A 17,766-nucleotide genomic window follows, 5' to 3' on the forward strand; every position below is an offset into this window, starting at 1 on the left:
AGCCCTTGCTGCTCCCGCTGGACTGACACACTGAAATACGAGAAACTCCATTTAAACACTTAATTCCCGGTTTTTACAGGGAGGGTGGTCAAGCGTTGGACCAGGCTGCCCGGGGCGGCTGAGAGCCTCCACCCGGGAGATGCTGAGTGCTGGGCAGCCAGCTCCAGCTGCCCGGGCTGGAGCAGGTGAGGCCCGCGGCCCCGCCAGCCGCACCACTGCTGCCAGCCCGGCCACTCGGCAGGCTCAGTGTCATCCAGCCTTTGCAAACAGAAATTTCACATACCCAAAGCCAATATATCACAAAAAAATCACCCCCAACCAAACAGTATTTTTGTTAGAGCTGGAGAAGTGGTGAGAGCTCGCATCTTCAGCAAAACAAGCTGTTCAGCAGAGTACTCTGGCATGGCATCGCACACCTGGCTGGAGGGAAACAGCAAGTTGATTGCAATAAAACTGTCATGTTTCCTGCCATGAGATGTGATGTTATGTGAATGTAGTATACCTTATCCTTGTCGCTGTTACCTTAGAAAACCCAACCCGTTGATCCATCTCATCTGTCAGGTTAAGCAACCTACCTTACGTTGCCAGAGGTGTCACTCTGCAGCTCTGTCCACACCAAGCTCCCAGGCAACAGAGCTGTTGTTCCAGCCGTGGCTTTTGAAGAATGTCCAGTCAAAGACTGTCAAGGGAAAAGTATTATGTCAAAAGGAATTATCCATATGTATGCACTTGTCAATAATGTATATAATCAGCTTTGATTTATATTGCTTTCTTCCCTTCCACCTTGCCCCAGTTTAGTCTGGTCCGTTACAAGTTTAATGTTTCTTGTAGGCATAAACAAACAAAAATAAGAGATTTTAAGCCTAACATGAATGTTATCAGAGATATGCAAACAAGCAATCATGTAGCTTTACAGTGCAATTACTCTGTTTTACTAGTGTCTGGTGAAGCATTTCTGTGCTTCCAGTGCATCGGACTTTGCAACTACATGATGTGTCAGGCGTGACATAAGATTAACGTTGCCAGAGTTGCTTTTTTTCTTTGCTTTAGCAGCAGCACACATTTTAAATGAAGGTTTATATTTTGGTGCAGTCGTGGAGAACATAGCCTGAAGGATTAAACTAAACTGGGCAATACAGCTTAGGAGTGTGTCTTGAGCACATGAGCCACAGATTCAGTCTGTGGGACCACACTGGGGTTAGTATGAAGTGAAACCACCCTGAAATCTTTGTAGGAAGTCCACAGCACCAGTTACTTTAGAGATCTGTTCCAACTGGTTCATGCTACCCGATAATATAGACAGGCAAAGTATCAGTAAACCATACTATTAATTGATCCACTTTATGTAGATACTTACTTCATTAGAGACTGCTCTTCTTTCTTGCCCTCACAGTGACAATACTAAAAGATAATCTCATACTGAAAAATCTTCAGCTATAGAATACAGAAATGAAACTCATTACATTGTTCACACAGAAGTTTGGTTTTATATTTCTGAAGAATCTTGTGCAAACAAGCCTGGAATAGGCTGCAAAATTTTTTTTGTCTTATTAGAGGGCATAACAACACTTTCCAATCATTTGTCTTTAGCTTTATCTCAATTTCATATATCTTGAACTTGGTTAGAATTTGCATAAGCTATGACAAGTTGTGCTTTTGTACTTCTCCAAGGTATATGCAAGTGCTCCTTAAAAGCAAAAGGTATATGGTTAGTGATCTAGTTAGTGGCTACTTTCATAAGAAGGCTAGGAAAAACGTAACTTACACCATCTTTGCAGTTCATTGCAGTATCAGAACATTTGATCTGAACAGTTAGGAGCATATGATCACTTCTTTTTCAAATCAGCCATGTAACACAAGATGATCAAGCCAGAGAACCTGTTTGCTCAAAATTTGCCCAGATACATTTGAAGTACCAGACAGGTATAAAAAGCAGCACGTAAGAGTGCTGCCGTGGCACTTCTGAGCAGGTACTGGGAATGATTCTCCCATGGTTCAGTGGTATACCTTAGGGCTGGCCTCATTTGACTCCTTAATATGGAATGCAACTGAGCTCATAACAGCTCAGTCTGATCCTGATAGGCATGTCTTAATTTAGCCCACCTCTGGGCTAAATGCTGTATCACCCAAAAACCCCCTCTTAGCCAAGAAAGGGAAATCAGGGAAAGGAAGAAAACTCATGGGTTGAAATAGGTTGAAATAGAAAGATTTAGTAAAACAATAAAACTAATAGTAGTACTAAAGCAATATAAAGTACACAGAGTTATACTCAGCCCATAAAGTGGCCGTGAGCTGCGCAATCCCAGCAGCAAATGCTGGTTGGTGAACACTGCGAGCAGCACAGCTCCAGCGCAGGGAGAGCCAGCTTCAGGAGCAGAGCAACAGGTGAGACCCTCCAGGGATGGCAGCCATTGAGAGAGAGCACGCCGTTCCCAGCAGACTCCCCAATTTATGGTGAGCGTGATGTCTATGGTATGGAATACTGCTGCTAGTCAGCTGCCTTGGCCTCCGCTCCTCCTAGCTTTAGCACCTGGCTGTCTCAAGACTGCTAGAGGCCTTGATGACTCTGGAAACCCACATACCATGGCTGGCCATGAACTAAAACGAAGTGTCTTATCAACTTTGCTCTCACAGTAACGCATGCTGCGGTCGTCTTAGAAATGCAGCTTTTCTGAGCAGAAAACTGATTTTATGATTCTATCCCAGCAAAACCAGGACAAGGCAATGCTGCAAACTGAATGGAGGTTATTGTAACAAGATCAATAGTAATCATTTAGCCTCAAGGCTTCAGTTCTACACTATATGGATGTTTACATGCAACGGGATAACTAAAAGTCCAAGCAAGTGGGTTGCTATGCTTTGAGGAGCAAAAATATGCCAAACAGAGCTAGTGCAGCGTTTTAGTTACCTTTATCCTGTGTTGGATTTGAATTTAAAACAAAAAAACAACAACAAAAAAAAAGTCATGTTTTAAAGCCTATACTGTCTTCCATTACTACAAGAAATCAGGTTAGTTTATACAATGAGTTGTGATTGTGATTTGTGACAATCTTAGTGCCATCATAGTTCTGGAAATTAACTTTTAAAAAAGTTTAAGTACAACTGAATTCAATATAAATACATTCACTTAAAAAAAGCTGTAAAGTCTTTTTGTTTCAAAACAAATGCAGATGGCTTAGCTTCAGGTTTTAAAAGACAATTTTAGCTATCGAATTATCTCCTTATTAAAAATTCTGTTCATATATGATAGGAGCTATAAGTTTCATCTGGTGCCTGTGAATGAAGAAGACACATTTGTTCTGTTAAGTGAGGAAGTTAACAGTTTATTTACTGGATTCTGTTAGTTTCAGGATTTTTTTTTTTTAAAGCATAAATAGGTGGACATTTTCTGAGATTGAAGGAGTTGTCCCAAGAATGAGGTGCAAGTTTTGATATATCTCCATATTCCTTCCCTAGGACAAGAACCTAGAAGTCTGTGTCTTTGGCTTGGCTAGCCATATCCTTGTGAGAGGACTGATATTCCGTAGTCTCAATAATGAAGTGTTTAGCACTGTAATAAACATGAACCTCTTGCTCATGTACAGTTTTTTTAGTAAACACCCTTCGAAGTTTGATATTGGAACAGATTCAGCATCCAAACAGTAATTAATCATCTGACTTCCAAAATGAAACACTACTTCTCCAAAGTCACTTTCACATTTGAAGCACTGATACGGTTATAAAAGCTCAGTCCACCCTGATGCGTGTTATGGTTGTGATCTACGAACAGGTTGTATTGACACCAGATACCACTTAGGAAATGAACTCTTACATCTTCTTGAATGAGATCAAGCCTTGAAGTAGCAAGACAGTATCTGGTTTTGACAGTTCATGATATTCCTTCCTCACCACGCATCCATCTGCTTATGTCAGATAAAGCTCCTTTTGCTTAAAATATCACGTGCTAGGTTTTTTAGATGGAAGAGGTTTTTTGGAAAGTTTGAGGTTATCATGGGTGTGACCAGGAGTAAATATGAACTACAGCTGTGTATCATTCTTGCTTCTCCAGTCATGCATGTGTAGTACTACAAGCACAATATTGCCATTATAGAATAGATAATTACTAGAACAGTTAAACAGCTATAGAATAATAGTATTACAATAAGGATATAAATAGAATTTAAATATAACATCATAATTGTATTTAATATATAATTTAAATCTAATTATAATTTAAGTATAATAAACATAATTGTGTATATATTTATCATTTTATTATACACAATAATAGAATAACAAATTTGAATAGTTAATTATGATCTAAGCCATACTATTGTTAATTGTTTACAGAGGTAGAGAAGCTTAATGAGACAATCGCTGACTTAAAAAATCTTACTCAGAAAACAAGTTTTATTTACTTGGCTTCAAGGGAAGAAGTTACTTAAATGCAACAGCCTCTAGTTAATTGTCAGTTTAAACTAATTAACATAAACACAATTGTACATAGTAAGTTTCTGTACTTGCATATTACCCTGAAAATTGTACTGTGCTCATTGTAGCATTCTCCAAACCCCGTGTCTGTCTCACTGTACAGGCCAATATCCCATGCCATATAGTTACTTCTTCCACTGGAATTCCCTTTTATTTTGTTACAGACAAAATTTTGTTTGACGAGCAAAGCACAAACATCTAGTGAAATTAATGAACATTCATTCATAAGAACTGTTAGATTCCCAAATCATACTCCATCTCTAAAAGGAAATGTTTGCTTTCAGACATTACATATGAAGGTTCATTTTGTCTTATACCCAACAGCTGTATTTTTTAATTTTGATTTTTTCAGTTTCAGAGTTCCTGTTCTTGTTTTCAAAACAGCTCTGAAAGGCCTAAGATCTGTCTCAATTCTTTTATGACTTGCAATACTGATTTATTTCATGAAACAATAAGGATTTTAGGGTACAGTGCTGAACACAGCCACTAAATTCCTTCATGCAGTACCAAAGAAACTGGTGAAAGACTCTAGATTTTTGTTCTGTCTTTGAGAAAGCTTTGACATGAACACCACATTCCATTGTTTACCTTAGGTTAAATGTTGGCAATTGGAAATACTATTGCTTTGGTAATGAAGATATACATCAACATATGAAATAATAGCAGCTACAAACCAAAATACCATTATAGACTAGAAATAGTTGTACTACATTGTTAGCAAGTACTGTAACATTCCTTCTTGTCCCATAACTTCCTAAATGCTCTGTGGTGTTTCTTTTTTCCTAGGCACCCACTGGCCACCTTTTTCCACCTCTTTTTCCGAGTGAGTGCTATTATTACCTACTTGTTCTGTGACTGGTTCAGCAACAGCTTTGTTGCCTGTTTTGTCACTATTCTCCTCCTTCTATCCTTTGACTTTTGGTCAGTTAAGGTAAGATGACCCTGAACAGTAATTACTTTTGAAAGTATTTTGTGTGCCAGTAAATAAAAGAAAAAAGGAACTATGTATACTGACAAAAGTGACAAAAACATAGTGATCTGTTGATTTATTAAATGTCTAGCCCAATTTAATTACAACATTTAGATATCTTAGTTACTGTTACTTTTTATCACCGTGTTCTCTGTGGCTGATGGGAGCCACTAACACAGTGAGAAAATTGCCTTGCCATAGGTAGGTTTGTTTGTATGCTTCCCCCCTTAAAAAAAGAAGGTAATACTGGCTTTCCGTAATGGATGCCAAAGGATGTCCAAAGCTGCAGTACTGTGCCCAGCCTCAGCATGCAGGAGCTGCACCAGACTCCCCGGAGCCCAGCTATGGCACTGGTGCCCTAATCAGGTGCAGGCAGGGGGGTTGGGCCAGTCCAGAATCCCACGGGCCCCGCATGCAGAACAAAGCTTTTGTTTTGTAGAAGTGAAGCATTGATGCATCTCCAGTATACTGAAAACTTCTAGTATTCAGCCGGGTGCAGAAATATTTTCTTAATTTGTTTGCTTGGTTCCATGTAGCTTACTTGGTTATACTTAGTCTTCCATTTTTTCAGTGTGTTTTTGTTTGCAGTTCTTCTCTCTTACTGAAGAAATATGTTTATCAGGGCCTTCTCCAACTAACTGACTTAGAAAAAAATACATCCTATAATGTATCCATCAATGTTATTGTGCTAATTATCATATTAGAAGGGGAGAAACAGGCCTCTCAATTTGTGGTAACTCATCCATCCTTAATGACTGTTGTGCTTAAGCTGGAACAGCTTTTAGAACTAACTTTTGTATTTGATAAAAGAATATGATTTTTCAGACATGCTTGTCTTTTTTTTTAATGCTAGTCTGACAAGTCAATTACGTAACTGATTAATGCAAATAATTGTTTCTGTCACTAGAACGTGACAGGAAGACTCTTGGTTGGTTTGCGTTGGTGGAACCAGATTGATGAAGATGGAAAAAGCCACTGGGTGTTTGAAGCAAAAAGAGTGAGTATGTTAATAGAAGTAGGCAGAGGACAAACAGAATCCATAGGAAAGCTTGTAAAGCAGATACTAAGTCAAATAAAGTAACACATAGAGCACCTTAGTAAGTTACTTTTTATCCAGCTTCTATAGAAGAAAATGTAAGTATTCCCTTGCAAGCACACCAGATGTGCTTGCAGGATTCATTCATTCTGGAAAAAACTGGTCTTGCAACATTGTGATCAGATGCATCAGCAGAATAGATATTTATAGCATGGCACTATCGGTATGAAACCTTGCTGCTAGTTCTAGCTTATCTTCTAGTGAGAACACCTTGCAATAAACACAGCTTCCCATAGTTAATCCCAACGCAGAATCCTCTTCAGGAAAGATCTATGTTGAAAGCAATGCTGAATAGTTCCAATTCTGTACTTTAAAAAGAATGTTTTATTCATGCTCATGGAATATGGTGGGAAACAGAATCCGGATCACAGAGCAGTCTGATACTGCTAGTGCCCACTGAAACACCCTGAGCAAAAACCTAACAGTGGCACTTGGCATCGCTGCCCGAGTCAAGACTGCAGGTTTTTGCTTTCACTTGCTGACATTCCCTCCCTAGCCCCATTCAGGCTGCACCACTTCAAGCGCTACCCAAGCTACTTCCCAGCAAATCCAGCTGTGCACACAGCGGGGGCGCTGCGCCAAGCCTGCAGTACGCGCGCTGCACGGGCCTGCGGCGCCCCCTGCGGTCAGCATGCGGCCCAGCAGGAGCGCAGCCGGCGGAGTGCAGCTGTGCGCCATTGAGAGGCTCACAGGCGCCAACCGTCTTCCTGTAATCCAAGTGAAAGCTAAAGAGAGAATATAGGCAAAGAAACTAGACGATCTTCAGAGCTTCTTAGCTCTGTTGAGACAGTAAGAGCTTCCTTAGCACTTAAAAGCAATGGCATCCATAAAATGACCTCCTGGCCTCAGAATTACTGTAAAATGAGCAAGCCTAGTTTACTTATCACAGTTTGTTAATTCTAGCCTCAGAGTACAAAACTGACTATCTTTATGGGCTAAAGCTTTCAAAAAATTCTGGCAAATGGTAGCTTGATTAATGTGAAAATCAGTACCACAAGAAGGAATGTATAATTAGAGTGAATTGTATTTCTGTCATGGCTTATTTGTGAGAAACACTTTGTCATGGCGAGGTCCTGGAATATATGCGATTCCCTTACTTTCCAGAGTCAGGCATTGCCCACCTCCTTTGCCAGTAATCTGGCAACTTTTTAAGATCTCTTCCTTTATGGGTAAATTTGCTTAGAAATATTCCAAGTCACTCACCAACAATAAGCAGCTGATGCCTGGTGTGCTGCTGATGCAACAACAGAGGTTCACCCTTGAAATCCTATCTTCTGCTGAGGTTTGCTGGTAGAAAGTAATGCTTACACTTACATTCTAAACATCATAACTCCCCTCTCCTTTATTTGGGATGACTGCAGCCTTTTGTAATCTTGCTCATCAAGTTAATTAGGTCTTTTAGGTGCAGTGTTCTCAGGTGTATTGGCTTTGTTTCTCCTGAATAGTTAGTGGGTAATTTGTCAGTAATTTGGGATACAGGTGATTAAACCATTTTGTTGACTCAGAAGATCTGTCTTTTTCTGTAACTATGAAGGTGTAGAACATTATTCTCTGGACCTCTGCAACATCACTGGTTTAGAGGGTACATGAAAAAATGAAAGACACCTTGTAATTATTGCATCTTGTAGGGTTGTCTTAGGCAAGATAGAGAGTATCTTCACCGTATTTACACGTTAGATGTCATTGTCTGCCTTATGATGGATGAGACTTATTTTTACATGGAGAATTCAAAATACTGAAAAGGAACTAAAAGCTTTTTCAGTTTTCAGAGTGGAAGAGCCCACAGGGGTATTTTTCCACTTGTGAAGCTTCCATTTCAGAAGCTAGCACTAGTGGTGGTTTGGAGTGAGATTTTGAATTCTGGCCTCCTAGGAAAGATCAGAACCTTCTGAACAATTCTCTTTCTTTAGTTTCGCTTACATGTTGGGAATTAACAGCGAGCCTTTCAGTGTAGAGAGAGACCCATGAGTTGTGCTGGCCTGAAGAAGTCTGCAACCAGGGCTTTCCGCAGCCTGCTTTGGGTTTTTTTGCTCTCCCTGAAGACACAAGTAGAGCACTGTGAATAACGATGCCTCTTTCGGAGAGATACCAGCAGTTGCTATAGTGTCCAACACTACAACTACAGGAGAGGCATTTTTGAAGCCACAGTTCTTAATTTTTGGAATATCATAAGAAAAATTGAAGTATTTGTTTACATAATAGAAAGCTAAGCCTCACGCCAGATTTAAATTAAGCTAAGACACTGCATGTTTTTAGGAAAATTTATGAAAATGGGTACTGTTATGAGAATTCCACTGTCTGAACTGGAACCAACTGATAAATCCTATGGGGGATCTTTAAAGTTCGCTTCTTAGCACTTGCAACAGCTCACTGCAATTTCCGCATTAGACACTATAGCTTTTCCGATACTGGACTGTTTCTTTCCCCCATACTTTTGTGAACAGGGCACATGTCATGAATCTACACTACAGACAACAAAGTACTCACACTAAAGTTCTGCTTGCAGCTCTCTCTTCTGTTTCACACTTCTCTAAGGCCTCAGTAAAGTTAAAATCTAATTTTAAAGTTAAGTTAGTATTTCTGACATTTAAAAGCAATTGTCAGTGCAACAGAACTTTGACTTTAAAATAATACTAATCTGTAGTGTTAGTGGGAGTTATCATTGACAAAAGGAATTATTTAAATGTGAACAGAGACTGGAACATTTTGAAAAGAAAATACTGTCATGTACGGTAGGGCAGCAGGCAGAAAAAGACTTTTATTCAGTCTTCCTTCTATGCATATAGTAAGTGCAATTTAGGTAAAGAAGTGATTTTGTGCATTCTTCCTCCTCTGCTCATTTGTTATTTATTGTGGATTTTGTCTTTGTGGCTAGTAGTTTCAATAACTTTCCTTCTAGGTGCCTACAATAGCTGCCTCAACTGAAGCTGAAGCCCGAATCTTTTGGCTTGGTCTCATTATCTGCCCAGTTATTTGGACAGTGTTTTTCTTTAGCACCTTGTTCTCCTTGAAGCTGAAATGGCTGGTAAGTCTCGGGGTACTGAAAGACCTATGGCTGACAGACAGTGTCAGTAAAGGGAAAACCCAGATCTGTTAGTTTTGCAACAGCCTGAACTAAATCTTCCAACAGGACAAAAATTCCACTAACAGCTTTAGCAAATCAGAGGAATTTTCTGCAGTCAAGCCCTGCACTCCGGAACAGATTAGTAATTTTTAGCACCACTTCCACTAGGTTATCGGCTGTCAACTCCTTCATCTAACTTGAGAACTTGAAGTGGTTGGCAAAATTATATACTCCTTTTTAACTGTAGCAACTTCCTTTTCCCCAACTTATTTCAGTCAAAGGAAACTAAGAACTAGCGATGCAGGTTTTCAGGCTTTCACATCTCCTTGGGACTTAAATGTTACTTGCTCTTAAAAGTGAGAAATTTAGATCTCTGGTACCATTCCCTTTTGAAAGAACCAGTATCATAGCACTTAAAACCTTCATAAATCGAGCTATAAGTATGTATTTTATAATTGCTGTACTTAAAAGCCATCTACTCTACAAAAAAAAGAAAAACATTACACATTTTTCTAAATACAAGAGGAAATTTACCTCATATATTGCATTATGTTAAGATACTTTTGTCTATGAAATCTTCATGTTTTCCCCTGTAAATGTTGAGTACTTGGATAATTACCATAGAATTAATTTAGTCAAGTTTCTAGCCGTGCTAAGTACAATTTCCTAATTCATTTTGAAAAGATAAAAAGCATCTTGGACATGTGCAGCCACATATCCAGTAACAGCCAAGATTACATCTTATTAAACAAAACAGGAAATTCAGCTATGGATATGAATCAATTGCAAATCATTAACTGCTTTCTAGTGCCCCAAGCAGCATAGCTAAAGGAGCACTAGTTAAAATTAAACCAGCAGCCTTTCTCCACGGCTCCACATTTATCTTTGAAAACCAGAGATTGTTTGCTAAACTAAGAGCTGGCTGGAGAAGGAACCCTAACTAGCACTGGATGTGGGTTGCTCAGGTGCTTGTGAAAGGCAAGTTACCCAAGGGAAAATACAATAGCTTCCAAGAAACTGTTTCTGAGGCTAAGAAAAACTTTTTTGTAAATTATTTCATTAGTCAGTCAGATGGGTTGGGCCTGCTGCTAAGCCTGTAGTACCACAAAATGATCTCATTATTTTCACTGCCTGTTAATGCTAGATACTGATTCAGATCTGTCAATGCTCTTTGTAAACTGGCAAGTTACAGGATCTTATTTACATATAATAAGGCATTTGTCACCTAAACAAGCCTTCAGGTTTGCTATGTATCTGGATGTGAAACTTTTAGATGCAAATCAGGCTTCAAAAAAGGGAAACGATTATGGAATCGGTTGAGTTGGTCTTTTTTTGAATAACTGCTTTTAGAAAAGTAATGAAGTCTTTCAAGAAACAGAAAAAATTTACATCAGTGTTTTGATAAAGAGAGGCATTTTGTAGGAAGGAACTACCGTGCTTAAGTTTGACATGATTGGATTTCTCTGAAGGTCATTTATTATTGGAAGGAATATGCCCCTCATAACACATGTATCTGAGTAGTATGTATACATATATACACACATGTATGTATATATCCTACACATACAGTCTGGATATAGCAGTGTATTTGTCCCAAAAAGCTGAACTTTTGTTCATCCACAGGCTCTTGTGATAGCGGGGATCTCCCTTCAGGCTGCTAATTTATATGGCTACATCCACTGCAAATTAGGGGGAGAAAAAGCTGTCAGCAGAGCAACTCCAAGGTTCGTTGTCACAGCAGATGTTCCCAAGAGTAAGTACCAAGCTGGCCTGTCAGCTGCAGCCCATCACGTATCGCATACTGACCTGCCTCACACTGTTGGCTTTGGTTCTTCCCAGGTCTTAGTTCCTAAATTAACGCCTGGAAGGGCCATCTTGGTTCTCCAATAAGCCTCTCATGCAGAACTTGCTCAGAGGGGCCATGCCCCAGGTCCCTTGGCTCTGTGTTTGGAAGCCTGCTGAAACTTCACAACTGGGTGGCTTCAAAGCTCTGTAAAGAATGTCCTCCAAGTTAAATCCTCAGAGGGATGCCTTCTGAGGCATTAGAATGCCTCTGTCTAGGCACAGCTGGGAGAGCCACCTTCAACCCTCAGGCTTCCACCAGGCTCTTCCCTGCTTTTTATGAAAAATTCCTACATACTGGGTTATGCTGACACCCACGCCGCCTGTGTTCCTTCTACAGGACAGACAAGGAGAATTTCAGAAGACCGTACTGAAGAACAGGGGAAGACAGGCACTAGATAATCAAATAAGGAAGAACTAAAAGGATGAGCAGTAAAATTCTCATTTATGAAAGCTGTTCTTCATACAAAAGTATTTAAGTAAAGCTCTTCTAGAATTATACCTGCATGAAATAGTAAGGATTTTTTGTCATTTGTGTTTGAGTCTTTAGGTCCTGAAAGGTTTAGAGCCTTTGTTACCTACTTAAAAGTTTCATCAAAAAGCGGTTTGTATAGTCATAAAAACAATGCTTACAGGTTATACAGAGGACACTTCTTTAAGAAAAAAACCACAAACTGTCAACTAACCTGAAACTGTTGGATTATCGTAATGATTAAGAATTAGAATGTAATCAAAAGACAATGCTCATTTGTTTATAATTTTGGAACAACAATAAACAAAATCAAACTGCCTTTCCCTCTTGTACACGATACCAATTTCTCAAAGCTTTGATCCCTCAAGAAGAAGAGGAATTGCAATCAAAGAGCCTCTTAGGTATTAAAGATAGCGAAGGTTTATTTTTTAGTGCTCAGGCCTGGGGTTGAAGAAATAACAACAGTCATGTAGCACAGTCACACAGTGCTTATACATAACTGGCTGCTTCACACAAGTAGTTAAAATATGTTAACCTTACTCTGATAGCTGTAATAAATACTGTACTTGTACTATAATTAACTTGCCTAAACTCTAGTAGGTTTTTATTTTTAGAATTGGCATCAGTTTTAAAGGAGACAGTACTACCCTGAATGTCACTTTAAATATAGATCTTCTCCACTGAAAGGGAAGCTACTTAAATGCCGTTATTTAGTAAGAGAGAGAGTGGGCATTACAATTCATCCTAGCGCAGAAGGCAGGACAAAGCCTACTACATGCGCATAGCGTAGACATCAGATACAATGCCCCTGTATCAGCAAAGCATATTTTTGTATTCAACTTTCTAAATAAAATCTTTTATATACATGTCTTCAAACGCCAACCTCATGTTCAGGTTATTAGCAGTATGACACTGGATGTAGATTGCACCTATGTAACACAGATGAAGACTCTGTTTTATAGCTTTCTAGCAAGCTTTGAGACCACCTGTGAACTGCAAGAATCTTGAACTATGGAAAAAACCTAAGGCAAGAACATTTATATTAAGAATTTATTTGCAATATACAAAAAGAATACATTCCTTCTATTAAATCAAGGCATAAGTTACTCTTCTATAATTAAACATGAACTACATCTTCATTCCATTCACAGATTAGATAACCTTTTCTTGTTGAAAATGGTGTTGATCACAGTATTCCTGAATTCCTGCAAAGACAGAGGAAATATGATATAAATACTATTTCAGTTGCACACCAGGAGTGTGTTACCATTAGTTATTGCTGCATCACTCTGTCCCCTGTTGGTACAAATATCACAAGTTGGGCCTTTATCACAGTGAAAATGGCTTTAAGAATTTCCCAGCTTTTTGTATTTTTGAACTGCACATCACCAGCTCTTCAGGTGGTTTTTAATTACTATTAGAAGTGGTGGCAATAATTAGCCAGCTGTATCATACTCAGCTATGGTGAGCAGCCCTCAACAGGCCTGCTTGTGAATCTCAGAACTTCTCTGTGAGAGCAAGTGCACACACATCTGATCTGCAAAATTCATGATTGAAGCCAAACATGGAAAGCAGTTATTAAATACATTTCATTATCACTTTAAAAGCATGTCATAACCGATGCCCAGAGGTGGTGAATGTAGTATTTGCACCTGTTAACCTTCATAATTGCTATGCACACCTACTGTCTTTATTATTTGTGGAGGAATAGCGTAATTCTGTTCAGCAGCTTTATGTATCGTGGAAGTGCTCAGAATGGAGAGGATTCATTTGAGCAGTGATTGTCAGACTTACTTTGAATGATATTCCTGTAAGATGACGTAGCTGGAGACTCAGGTGCTTCAGACAAGAAAGATTGGCCTTTGTCACAACTTTTTCCTTGAAGGACAGGGAAAAAACAGGAAAGCAAAGCAACAGGAAAAGATGAACTTTTCTTTATTTTATCCTTTATCCCACTGCCAGTTGTACCCTTCCAAACAGCCATTCGCATGTATCCCTTTCCATAAGGAGTCCTTATGTCAGTAATGGAACTAGTGCTACAGCGTACAGTTTTACAAAGCAAACTATTAGCAGAAACCTTCAGTCATTGTTTTGGAAAGTACTGACCTGTTCCTTGATGTCATTAAATCAAGTATTAATCGCTAATAGCTAGCGGGCATGGAATCAAGCCGTATCATTATCCACAACAGAATTTGGGTGGTGCTAGTAACACTGAAGTTAAAGCACTAGTTTTAATGCTTAACGTCTACAAGATATTATTCTTCTTGGTGGTTATGACTGTACTCAGTCTGCACTTCCAGGTGATTAAACCGAAGAGAAAACATGTTCTACTTCAAATATGATTATACAGCTGAAAAGATGCATAATCTAATCTCAATCAAGATTAAGTTTCAGGCTAAGGAAACTATTCTAGCACCATCCTCTTTTCACACCGTGCTATGGCACAGTTCCAGCAACATTTGATTCAAAAAAATGTTCTATCTAAAACTGGGTATTTACCTAAGAGACAAAATGTTTAATATTCTAATTTATCAGTGTCCAAGTCAGGGCTTCCCAGTAATAACATAAGTATAGGAGGAAAAACTTGTTTTAAATGTAGTGCAATACAGTGACTTTACCTATTTGAGGATCTAGAGGCACTTTACCCAGGAGGGGAACATTTAAGTTTTGGCACATCTTCTCTGCACCTCCAGTTGTTGGGGGAAAGATCTGAGATTCATTCTGGAACACCGTGAACATTAGAGTTAAAATATTGCAATCCTGAGAACAAGGCATTTTTGGAGCAATGTTTTATATACAAACACCATCGAGATAAAAAATGCTGTAAGATACAGACAGCCTTACCTTACACTTTGGACATACAAAGCCACTCATATTTTCCACCACACCTATGACCGGCAGTTTCACTTTATGGCAGAAGTTGATCTCCTTCCGAACATCCTGAAGCGACACTTCCTGCAAATATTAGGAAACACTACTATTTTGACTGCAATGTTTTGATGCTGAAGCCGTTAAGTTACATCCTTAGAGCTACTTTAAAGAAAGTTCATAATGAATTATCACTGTGGTCTTTGTATTTTGAAGAATGTAATCCTGTGTTACGTGCTCTAGCAACGACTGTATGAGTAGCAATAAGACAGGTACAACTGTTCTGGCCTACTGAACGTGGCTGTTTTGAAATCTGACTTGACACCAGTAAAGATTCAGCCATATTTATGTTTTATCTCCTGTATTAATCTCATGTGTTTAGTTCTTTAAATCTAACTTTTTGACATTTTCCTTTTACAGAAACACCCTTGGCATTCTCAACAGAGCAGGCAAGGACAAGAACCACCAGGCTTACACTTGTAATGTCTTTTCAAATTAAGTTTCAAATAGCTTATCACCCCCTCAGACTTTTTGCATATATGCCTGACCTCATTCAGGTCTCCTGTTCCTTTCTCCTTCCCCCACCACCTATCCGATATGGCCTGCAACATTTCACATGGTGTCAGAGAGCGCACATCTTATCTCTTAAAAACTGAAGTTCTTACTGACTTCTGAACATTAAGCTGTTGGTGAGTGAATTACAAATTTGCCATGATGTAAACACTAGTCTCCAAGGAGGAAGTGAAATACTGCACTTCACCACACAGATCATGACAGCTTTTGATTGTGACCCACTCAGATCCCCTACGCCACCGAGGCACCCGTCTAACTCACAAACCAGCCAGCTGTAGGCACCAAACAGGAAAGTCAACTCCCTTCAGTTCTGTACTATCAGTTCTCTGCAGTTAAATAGAGACTCTACACCAAAGATTGTTTTTAACTGCCACGATGCTACTATCAATGAAAATGAAGTTCTCATACCTGAGGGGTAGTGATTATAATGGCACCGTCTATGTGCGCTGCACCGAGATACTGCACAATAGATAAGTGTTCATCTGACGTTCCTGGAGGGGTATCTACAATCAGGTAGTCGATTTCACCCCAGTCCACGTCACGAAGAAATTGTTTGATCAACCCTAAAAGAAAGGATAAGAACGTGGAAGAGAGAAAAAAATATTTCCCTATATCTCAAATTGTAGGGTCTACTTCAAATTTTATGGTCTAGGTATGCAGATTCTTCTGACTTGTCAACTTAAGTAGAGAAATGCTTATTTTGCCAAGGGTTTAGAAAAAGAAAACCCAGTACAGCATTTGATTTTCTAACTTCATCAAATGAGTATGTTCAACTAAAGAAAGTAAGTAACCATTCACTCATTTTTTTCCTATAGCTTACTATACTATGTTTACATTACTAATTAAACAAGCTGATGATACTAAGTGTTTCAAGTACATAAATTGTTGTTGAAAACACTTTATACATACCATTTTTTTTTGGTCCTCTCCAGATGACAGCATCATCAGGACTACTAAGCAAGAACCCCACAGACATGACACCTAAGTTTTCTTCAACATACTAAAAGAGAAGTAGAGAAAATCAGTCAAGCACACAGAACAGTGAAGAAAGAGAAGCGAACTCTAAAACCAAAAAAAAAAAACACGGGGGGGAGGGGCAGGGGGAGACATTAAGAAAATAAAGGCAGAGAACCTTATGCTTCTTTTTTATAAAAGGCCATTGAAAACGGCACAATGCTCACTAACTACATTCACAGACTGAAAAAAATCTACTTGTAGTAAGTTTTACAGTGGTTTATGGAATCACTGGAGTGTAAGGGTAAGAGCAGCTTTCCCTCTCAGCATCAGGCTGTCTTTTTAACAGAGTACACACTGAAGGTGATCTTGAGACAACAAACACTGCTGCAAAACCTGCCCTGTATTTCTAAAGATTAGTGAGGTTTTTCTCAGGTGTAAGATACCTTTTGTCTGTCATTGAAAAGGTGACATACTGTACAGCTGCATGATAGCCAAAAATAACGAAATCAAGTAACGTATTTATTGCCCATAGTATAGTAGAAAAGTCAGTGAACAAGAGATACTTAAAAATAGTGAAACAATTTTAGAAATGCAGTATTATTATGATTAACAAAAGAAATGTAATACTCTGATCTATCTAGCCTATATTCAGATTCTATAGGATCTGGATATTTATGCCGTTAGAAAAAGAATTAAGAGAACTACCCCCTGCTCCTCCCTCCCTCCTTTTTCACTTCAGAAGGCAGTGCCCGACCCAAACAAACCCAATAAACTTTCTGAAAGTTTCTGAACACCAGCTCACCACTGGAGACCATCCAGACCCACTCTGATGAACCTGAAAATTGAAGTGATACATAAAGTTACATTAGAAACTAATCTGTATTTGTTACATAAAACACCAACCTAAATCAAAACTGGGTAAAAAGATACCCTGCCTATAGGTACAACACTACTGGAGCAGCGGAGTTAAAGACTGCAGAAGGGCCAGATCTCCATTAATAAGTGAATAATAACTGTTCAACCATTTTGCAAGAAATTTACCCATGACTTTATTTATTTATATAAAATATTCTCGGGCTGATAAAGAGAATCATGTTAACATTACTAAAGTTTTAAGTGATTGTGAATACATGGTCGACATGTAGCGAAAGTTGTTTTGCAGAACTGGTCATCCTGAAAGCAGATGACTTTTACAAACTAAATCATGCTGAATTTCTTCCTTTCACCCTCTGTATTTCCCTACCCATTGCCACACACGTTTCCCAATAAGCGGTCCTTTAGCAGCTGTACATCTACAAAACCTTAAAACGTTTAATGAAAAATTGAGCAGAAACCCTATAAACAACGCGTTCGAGCATCCACTCACCTGTTCTCCTTCTAGACCCATCATTTTAGGGATTGATGGCCCGCAGATATCTATGTCCAGCAGCGCAACCTGGAAAACAAACCGCCCC

The 17,766-nt window shown here is 38.9% G+C and overlaps 2 protein-coding genes across 2 annotated transcripts; one reads left to right on the forward strand and one right to left on the reverse strand.

The window, feature by feature from the left end:
- Positions 1–79: 79 nt before the first annotated feature.
- On the forward strand, positions 80–11,946 carry TVP23A (trans-golgi network vesicle protein 23 homolog A (S. cerevisiae); the record flags this gene model as incomplete). Its single annotated transcript, XM_010291747.1, has 6 exons — positions 80–185; positions 5,257–5,401; positions 6,348–6,437; positions 9,436–9,561; positions 11,224–11,353; positions 11,783–11,946. Coding segments are annotated over 6 exons (659 nt in total), but the record flags the coding sequence as incomplete, so codon positions are not given.
- A 1,004-nt stretch (positions 11,947–12,950) lies between these two features.
- Positions 12,951–17,753, reverse strand: NUBP1 (nucleotide binding protein 1; the record flags this gene model as incomplete). The annotated part of the gene is made up of 8 exons (XM_010291749.1): positions 12,951–13,119; positions 13,709–13,792; positions 14,533–14,635; positions 14,759–14,869; positions 15,764–15,918; positions 16,265–16,355; positions 17,115–17,147; positions 17,679–17,753. Coding segments are annotated over 8 exons (705 nt in total), but the record flags the coding sequence as incomplete, so codon positions are not given.
- Positions 17,754–17,766: the final 13 nt, after the last annotated feature.

This window comes from Phaethon lepturus, unplaced genomic scaffold (assembly GCF_000687285.1).
Source record: "Phaethon lepturus isolate BGI_N335 unplaced genomic scaffold, ASM68728v1 Scaffold15137, whole genome shotgun sequence".
NCBI classification, from domain to species: domain Eukaryota; kingdom Metazoa; phylum Chordata; class Aves; order Phaethontiformes; family Phaethontidae; genus Phaethon; species Phaethon lepturus.